Source organism: Zingiber officinale, chromosome 8A (genome assembly GCF_018446385.1).
Source record: "Zingiber officinale cultivar Zhangliang chromosome 8A, Zo_v1.1, whole genome shotgun sequence".
Classification (NCBI taxonomy): Eukaryota; Viridiplantae; Streptophyta; class Magnoliopsida; order Zingiberales; family Zingiberaceae; genus Zingiber; species Zingiber officinale.
Genome location: NC_056000.1, coordinates 25143951 through 25153524, shown reverse-complemented (window position 1 = coordinate 25153524; position 9574 = coordinate 25143951). Strand labels below are relative to the sequence as shown.

At 36.9% G+C, this 9574-nt stretch overlaps 2 protein-coding genes across 2 annotated transcripts; both read right to left on the bottom strand.

Annotated features, from left to right (window-relative positions):
- Positions 1–489: 489 nt before the first annotated feature.
- On the bottom strand, positions 490–4737 carry LOC122010616. Its single transcript, XM_042567132.1, has 4 exons — positions 4680–4737; positions 3087–3482; positions 1917–1957; positions 490–1827 (listed from the first exon to the last, which is right to left on the bottom strand). Exons 1-4 carry the CDS (start codon positions 4735–4737, stop codon positions 913–915), a joined length of 1410 nt encoding a protein of 469 aa, XP_042423066.1. The 3' UTR covers positions 490–912.
- A 136-nt stretch (positions 4738–4873) lies between these two features.
- On the bottom strand, positions 4874–9330 carry LOC122008065 (rhamnogalacturonan I rhamnosyltransferase 1-like). The gene is made up of 8 exons (XM_042563648.1): positions 8894–9330; positions 8065–8132; positions 7901–7989; positions 7481–7643; positions 6989–7275; positions 5761–5965; positions 5456–5613; positions 4874–5380 (listed from the first exon to the last, which is right to left on the bottom strand). Exons 1-8 carry the CDS (start codon positions 9162–9164, stop codon positions 5113–5115), a joined length of 1509 nt encoding a protein of 502 aa, XP_042419582.1. The 5' UTR covers positions 9165–9330; the 3' UTR covers positions 4874–5112.
- Between the last annotated feature and the right edge of the window lie 244 nt (positions 9331–9574).

Here is a 9574-nt window from a genome sequence, read left to right as displayed (position 1 = left end):
TTATCATTTATAGCCTCAAAAAAAAACACAGAGCATGCATTCGGCGTGATAATAAAAACATTAGAAAAAGGTCTTCTGGAAATTTATTTTTTTCTATTTATATATGTTACTACTATTACTAAAACACTATTGTCCAGTCCCCGTGTATAAAAAAACCAATCGATCATGTTTGATGTATTTATTTATGTTCATTCATATAAAATTAATTAAATAAATAAAAATGAACAACGAGTTTAAACACATATATTCAATTTATTAACATTCATAATCAAGGATGATTGTGAAATATGTTCATTAATATGATAAATGAATAAATAATAACTTTGAAAATGAATATACAAACTTATATTATCAAATTTATTAAACAAACTTATTACACACAAACTTAAACTGAGAAGTCAATAACATTTCAGTTTATTAACATATAAATAAATCAACTTAAACCAAACTTAAACTTGTAAAAATCAAATCAAATCAAACTTAGCAATCTTTCATTTTAACGATTTAATTCAATTTAGACTCGATTAGCTTGAGTTTATCTTATCAAATAAGTTTAACCGCCACCAAACTTACTTGTTTACAACCCTTACAGACAACGTAGAAATGGTCAAAACACTTAACATGGTCTACAAGTGATATGCATACAAATAAACGGCCCGTGGCTAATCCATTAACTTAACTTGCTCTTTATGCAGACAACAGAAATACAATTCAGGTGAGCACACACTCACACTAGACAAGCTCACCTGCACCAAGATCTCGAGGATGCAAATTTAAGAGCAAAACTACAAAGCCGTCACTGAACAGAGAGCTTTTGCAGTAATTATGACTCTAAGCACTTCAACGAAACAACTTAGCTTCAGCATCTTATAAACCTGAGTTAGAACGTGTGGATGATGATGACAATGATAGTTATGACAATGATGATGATGAGCACCCAACGGCTCCTTGTGCCTCTGATATTCTGCCGCGGGAAACAACTTGGATCCCATTTCTCTTCGGATCCTCGCTTTGTTTCTTGGTCAAATTTCCTTTCATAGATAGCTGCGTCTTGATATGGCTTTTACTCAATAAAACCATCCCACCATGTTTTGGCGGATGTAAAGCGCCTTCCACACAATCACCCGCTTGCGCACAGCTCCAAATTCTAGAAGGCCCTTCCCCAGGTGATTTCAACCTTCGAAATCCATTTTTCATTCGACAACCAGCCCAGTTATCAGAAATATTTTCATGCAACTTTGAACAAAGTGGGCACGGGGGATCATGTTTGGATATCTTAGGGGTGGTTCGCTCTAAACATTCAGAATGATACACATGCCAGCATGACAGAACACTTGCAGTTGGCAAATCTCCACTGCAAACAATCCGGCGGGAGGACCATGGTGATCTCTGCGACAACCACCTCTCACATAGTCCACATTTGGATAACTCATGCAAAGAATTATGAGAACTAGATTTGGGTTCCAATAGTTCACAGATGTCCATGAAGTCAACATTGCCAGAGTTATCCCAATGCACTGGCTCCTTCTGGAGGACACCACTAGTCTCTGATAAACCAAAAGCATGAAGTTCAACCAGTGGTCTGATAAATCTATGATCAGTATGTAGACTGTTTCCAGAGATTGTCGAGAAAACATTACTGTTTCGTTCTTCACCTCCAGCAATGTGGTCTGGAACTGATAGAGGATGAATGGCCTTTGGCATGAAAAAGCGATGACTCGAGAAGCTGCAACCAGCAGAACCATGAGATTTTGATATAGCATCATATTCACTGCCATCTGAACGCGAGGAAAAGGAACCATTAAAGGATGGAAGCCCCAGTTTTCCCTGTAGATCAAAGGTAAGTCAATCCAGATCATTACATAAGAATCTTAGTTGCAATATATTCTTTGTATTCATAAGTGCGATCGAGATACCTCCACAAACCGTGGGATGACCAGTGGTCCAGATACTGGATCTGTTATATCAATGAAACAACTTTTGCTTGAGAATTCATTACCCACATTTGAGTTAAATTGTAATCAAACAGTGTAAAGATATGCTCATTGAGGCCTTAAAATGCTAAAATAAAATAAGTCAATGTAATTGTCAACTCAGGAACATTCCCAACCAAAGTACATAGTGAAGCTCCTGGTCATGCACCATATCTTGCAATTCTAGAGTTGCCTCTAACTAAAATATGCTCACAGATGAAGTTTAAAATGCCTGTGAAAGGGTAAATTAATTTCGCTGATGACAACACATAACAGAAAGGCCAAAATGCATCTTTAATCACTAACTGAGAGTACATGGTGAAACTCGTGGTCATGTAGCCATACCTTGTAATTCTAGGGTTACATCTAACCAAAAGACGTGCACAAATGGAGTTTCAAATGTGAAATCTCTAGTAAAAGGTCAAAACAATTTAAATTTCCTTGATGACAGAACATATAATAAGAGAAAGGCCAAATCCGACACTTAATCCTTTAGAAAATGTCAAACGATGGCCGCTTTGAAATTGAAAATAAAAGAGAACCAGGAAACTGACACCATTCCATCAAATCCATGTTAGTCCCAATAATCGGGATCAACTACATGGATCTTATGCCTCCATTGAATTATGTGCAATTAAAAATATAAAAATGCATGTTTTGATATCAGTATATAGATTATCCTAAGTGGGTAGACAAACTAGAATAGCTAAACGATAACATCTTCCATTGAGTTTCCTATAAAATGCCAATATGCTGTCTAATCAAGTGCATGTGATAGATAAGAACCAAATTTTTACAAGTAGACACCCATCAAATCCAAGCTTGACTATTTGTTCTTTTCAACTTTTAGCCAAGAATTTATCTTTAAAATGGGAATGATTGAACTCTCTGCATAATTCATAATGTCCCAAAGAATACAATATTGTTCCATTCGCACAAATATTGTTAATCAACATGCAAACCAAGTATATAAGCTGCAAATTTGAACTCTATGAAAATAACCATACAGACTTCCACACAGTCAGAGTTGACCTTTGTGAAGTCTAAAGAAATTTATTCATAAAATCATCGATTTCCAATATAAATGAAAGAGGAATCCAAGTTTCAGCTTACCTCTGATGTATTCCTCAATGCTGGCTCCTTGTGTAACTGGGGGTCTCAAATGATAGTTTTGGAAGCTATCAGAAGGGCTACTGGTGCATGAAAGAGCACCGTCAGAGACAGAGAACTGATGATTAGCAAATGACTCATTCCTTTCCCAACTCCTGGAACTTTTGTCATTCAACGAAATGGAAGATCCACAGTGCACAACTCTATCATCACCTTGTGAGCCAAAAGAAAACCCCTCTGCACGAAAGCGATAGTCCCACCTTGTTGACAAGGGCGGCGAGAAACTTGAGCTTGTTGGCCAAAATGGTTCATTGCATCCCACCGACCACTCCCTACTTGTAGCCCGAGAACCGTGTGGCCTAGCGGCCACACAACAAAGCGCCCCTATCTTAGCTACAACTTAAAAACCCCTACTCTCAACTTACAACCAATTAAAACCAAAAATCACTGCAAGCGCACCGTACCTGCATGTTCTATCAAGAACAATCTACAAAAATATGTGATTAAAAAAAAAAATCAAAGCCCTTGTGTTTCTCGAAGTACCAACTCCGACCCTGAAGTAGTGGTTCCTGACCTTTGCGGTTGTTCAGAACTTTAAATCACGAAGAGCAGGGGGCGAATCGCCCAAATTCACCACCTAAAGCGAAAAAAAACGATCTTTACAACGAGAGAATCTTTAAAAAGCCCAGAGGAAACAACCGGAAGAAGCACAGGTAGACAAACTAAAAAAACCCGATAAAAACTTTTATGCAGATGATGATTCATCGAGTTTCTATGAACAGCAACCGAATCTTACAAGTCAAGAAAACACTAAAAAAAAAAACAAATTTCCCCCCTAGTGATTCCAAGAGAGTAACTTACAGAGATTTAGCCCCAACAAATGGTGCATCACTGGGAAGAAAGAATGGACGGGAGCGGATTCGCAGTCGGAGAGGGTACAAAAGCCCTAACGTGGGTTTCCGGTGTGAGGAGGAGAAAGGGATTGTCGGACTCATAGCGATGAGGATCTGTCGGGCTCGTAACCATGAGAGAGTGAAGTAAATAATTTTCCACTAATACCCTCGGGCCTCCGGGTAATTATAGCTTAAAGAATTTATTTTTTCGGCCGTTATTTTTCTTTTATTTTATTTTTTAAAATGTTTCGCTGAATTTTTTTTAATATATATATACACACACATAAATTTTAATTTGAAAAATAAAATTATCTCAAGTTAATTCCCGAATATGACATTTTAAATTTATTTATGTTAATAGAGAAACATTTTATTTGTTGATTGATCCGTCTAAGTCAATTTCTTAAACAATTTAACTCACCAATTGATTAACTAAACCCGATCTATGATTATTCTATGAATAAGTCTGGCTTAAGTTTCTCAACGCACATAACTTATATATATTAGATTTTATCTTCCTCAATTTAACTTGTCAACCAAATAATATGCTGCGAGACGTTTCACCTACACAGTTTGCTTCTTCTAGCTGTTGTCAGTATTGAACTAACTTCATCACGCCAAATCAAACTCCACAAGCTGCTGTAACACCGCCTCAATGCTAATGTTTCAGATATCTTATGGGCCTTCTCCGTTCTTCATTGACCCTCCAAGTTATCATCAACACTAGCACCTTGCAGAGTTACAAACTCTCCAAACTCCATGTATATCTTATGAAATTTCTTGCACAACTTAACACAAACAAAACCTAAGTTTCCGAGAACGATTTAACTTATTTTGAAAAAACATGCCTTGATTATGGGTAAAAGATTTTTAAAATATAATCCTTAGACCTTCGAATGAGAATAAATTTAAAACACTCAATAACCTTAATTTTTAAATAACCAAGTAGCTTACAGTGTAACAAGAAAGAATGTGGCAGTACAAATTAACTAATGAACAAAAGAACAAAGGCTATTAAACAAAGAAACAATAACAACAGAACATCTATGGTAGGCCTATAAAGGCCTACAAAGGCATGAAGGGAATGGCTAAACTTTTCTTTAAGAGAAGGCTAATAAGTCGCAGGGTATCTGTTTTCATCTCGAAGAGTTTGACTGGTAAGGTACATTAAGGCACTCCTTTGCATTGGTTAGGCATTCGTGCGGGTTAGCATAGAAGTAATCTTCCTCTTTAGGTTTGTTGATGAGAACTTTTCGACAGATTGGCTGTCCAAGACTCCCATTAACAACTTGTTTCACTGAAGATGCAAACTCATCCCATGGAAGTGTTTTGTTGTTATGCATATCAAGAAGCTTAACCAATTTTCTGCGGTCCAGCAAGATAGTTTTCTGAAACCCAAGGTACCTACCAATGCCAAAATCCGGGCAATGAAACTAATTGACAACACAGAGAAAAAATGGAAAAGGAGAAAAGTGTCACCTTCGATGCCCCTCAACAACTTTGGCCATATTTCCATCATATGTTGGGATGAAAGTGTCGCTCGCCAACGAAACCATATAATCAAGTGCAGCCATTTTGGATGAGTGATTTTGGAACTGCTGCAGATCTTTTGAATTAAGCAACATCTCCTTTTTAACCTGCAGATTGGGTGTATCATAGAGCTTCAAAGTTCTGGACTACGAGAATTAAGTAGAACAGAGATCATAGATCGGTATCATGCCTCAACCTGAATTTGGTAGCTAAAGAAAAAGTGAAGCAGCATTGTAAACGGAAAATGGTCTTACGAGATTGGGAAATTCTGCACGCAAAACTGATAGCCTCTTTTCCCCACCGTAAATCTCACCAGAGGCGATGTATATTACAGTGTCTTTGTCAAAGCCCAATGCTTTGAGAATAAGGGTGGTTTCCTCAGGTGTAAGTGGGCACAAGCCTTGCAGTCTCTTGGCTGTGGAATTTATCTCTTTTTCTCGCCACCAAGGATAGGCATACCTGAAAAGTGTAGAAGTTAGTTTCAAGTGTGTACAACTATATAATGCTGTTTACAAGAATAAAATGAATCTGCTGTACCTGACGACAGAAACCTTATCATGAAATATCAAAATTTCAAAAACCTTCTGTCATTAAGAACAACAGTTTGGCAATGCCATCATAGATGAAATCATTGTTTCATCTATGATTGGGTACAAGTATAGTTTAGGTTTAATAGAGATGAGAATAATGAGATTCAGTGTGGGGTTATTGGGAAATACAAATAAAAAATGTTACCATGGGAGGAGTAATTAGTGTAACTCTAACAGAGTATGAAATACAGTCAAATGAGCTAAACTTCAAATATGTTTACCATTCTATAGTCTAATTATTGAAATCATGAAATGATAGGAGTTGAGAGTGTGAAGGAATAGATGGAAACTAAAAACTTCAGTTAATGTAATTAAATTTAAAAGTGATTTAAGAGATTCAAATATTACAATGATACAGTTTTACAAAATGTTTAATGGAAGGATACGAATGATAGGGGCTATCCCGATAATTGTTGAGAACAGTAGAGTTTACCCAAATTATTGATATACAATAAGTATATAGGTAATTCCACAAAATAGAGCATAGCTTCAGTAGTAGATAAGTGTTGCTAGAATATACAAATGAAAAAGGTGAATCCACAAAATGGTAGCACTGGTCTTCTTGAATTCTCCAATTGTAAGTTATGTAACATACCCTGAATTAGTACAAAATTTTTGAAGACCTTTGTTTTTTTTTTCTTTTTTCCTTTCCTTATTCTCTGTGAGAAGAAAGAACTATATATAAAAAGAAAGTTAACTTTTGCAATTTACCAGTTATTTGTTAAATATCATAATTTGATTTACAACAGTATGCTAACTTGTAATGAAAAAACCCAAAATGCCAAAGGAAGGCATAACAACATATTTTACAAAGCCTAAAACTTCAGCGGTGAAGAATCAACAAAATGTGAATTAGTTACAAGAAGATCAAAGAGGTTTTATTGTTGTGTACCTTAATCTTTTAAGCTCTTCAGCTTCTTTCTCAGAACAATCACGAGTGCAACCAGAAAAGGCCAGCATGTCCATTTCATATCTCAAATGTAAGGTAACAAAGGATCCCTTCCCTCGAAGAATCTGAACCAACTTGTTTCCCAATGTCATGATCTGAGGAGAAAATTTCAGCGCATGATAGTTTACACGGCATCTAAGCTTCTGGAGCTCAAAAGCAAGATTGTTTGCTAATCGTGCATCCGTTTTATTAAAATGAATCACATTAAACTTGTTGAACAGTGGCAAAATCTGCAGCATAAGAACAAACAAGAGACAACACAAGAATAATAAATTCCCACATAACAGCCGAGTAATTTGCAAGAACACAGACAAGAGACAAGAAACACAGAGCCCTAGTTCCTTACTCTGGCAAAAATGATCAAGTCATTCATGTTAGCATTTCAAGTAACAGAACAAAATGTCAATATAATAAACTAAGAAAAGATGTCCGCACCTGTTGTATGTAGTATTTCTCATCTGACCAACTCACTGGGCGCATCATAAAAAACTGGCTTGAAACATTTCTATTTATGCTATTTGGCAGCTTTTTAATTATTCGCACTTCGTCTTTCAGTGATTTGATGAAATACCTCACATCAAAGATATCATCAAAATTACTGAAATTAGACGACAGGAATATATTAGGACCACAAATAAGAAAAAGGATGATAAGAAACAACAACAGGATAATCTATAAGTTATACAGAGCACTGGACAAGTATATAAGTTAGTGCCAATGTATGAAGAAATGAATATTTGATATCCTGGTGTCTCCACTTTTCAATTAATTGACACTAAACGGCAAGCTCAGCGGTTGGTTCTTGTAGTTCTGAATTAGCATGCACTTTGGATGTGAAATAGGGATGAACAAGACCTTGGGTCAGCCCAAAATGAATTCTTGTCCAGTTCCGGGACCACTAGTGTTAGGTTCAGTAAGCGAGCCACCATCACCATGTCACATATCTGAAAACCAAATACCATAATTTCAATACTTGCCCTTGGCAGATGTCCACAACTTTGAGAAGGAATTATACCAACCGCTGCACGCATTTGGTTCAAGCCGCCATTGCATGATAGTTTTAGATAGCCGTTGCTTGTATAATTTCCTGAAAGTGGTTAGATTTTGCAGACATCACACTCTAGAAGATAGACAAGTTAAAATGCCAATTTATTTAACTTCGGTTCTAAAATAATGGGTTATTATTATACTCGGTCTGTTTTAAAACCAAATATAGTTTGTAAATAATTTGTGCTTGAATGGCATGGAAAATCATGTTCAACCATCAAGCACCTGTGTTTATAAATCTAAGCCTATCTGATGCCATTCATATTCAAGCAAAACTAAAATACTACGGAGGAAGCATTAAAACATCTTCTGTGGATCAAGAACTATGATTAAAATAAGGAACAGTCAAACACAAGGGAATCATCCCTGCAGACCAAAATCTTCCAAGCAATCAGAACAGGAGGGAAAAAAAATCAACTGCATGAAAAAATATTCTTTGCGTTGGTATTAGCAGCTCCAAAACTCAAGCTATTGGATATATGTATTGTCTACCATGCGAAGCAGAAGATCAAAAGGCAAAGATTGAGAGTATGCCAAAATAGATAGTACATCTCATCTACTTGTTCTAGGTATTATTTCATTATCCGTCTAGTGTCCGCTTACAAGTGCATTCATCGTCAGCAAAATAGTTTCTTTATTCGCGAATCTTTTTTGTACCACTCATTAGGGGATAAAAGAATGGTGAAATCTATTATCTTTTTCTCCTAAGACACCTACCCCGCAACAGTCCAAAAGGAAAAAAAAAAAATATTTGTATGGTTTGCCGAAATAACATTGCACAAAAAAGATAGGGCTACATACTCGACTGTAGCCCTGGTGATGGAGGTGTGAGCGGCGGAGGAGCTGAACTCGATCCAACACCGGCGACGTCGTCCCTGAGGACAAGGAAAAACCGCGCGGGATTCCAACTCTGCCAGAGACGCCCGTAGGCAAGGAGCTGGATCAGGCACGTCCAGAGGAGGACGCAACCGCACGCGGTCACGAACCACGCCTGCCGTCGCACCCGCGCCGTCATCGCGGCTCTCGCCTGAGGCAGCCCGCTGACCTCAACCGCGATGGTGCCCTCCGACATCGCGCCGCCACCTCATTAGAATCGGAAGGCACGAACCCTAAATCGCAATATCCATCTCCAAGTCTCGATCTTTTCAGGTTTCAGGATCGAAATAAAAGGGAAGAGAAGAGATTCCCACCAAAGGAAATAAAATTACCTATTAGGCATAACGAGGAAGAAGACGGAAATTTTGCCATTTTGAAATTTAATTTTATAATACATATGAGTTCTTAGAATAATAATTTAGTACATTTTATTTATTTTTTAATTAAGAACATTATATTATTTACTGTGTGTTTTGTTATATTTGTTAATATTCTAAAATGGCATTAAATAATAAAAATACAAAAAAGAAGAATGGAGGAAAGTTGAAGATGTGGCGCTCACGTTAACTTCCTATGGATTTTGCACGGAACTATAATATAAACTAC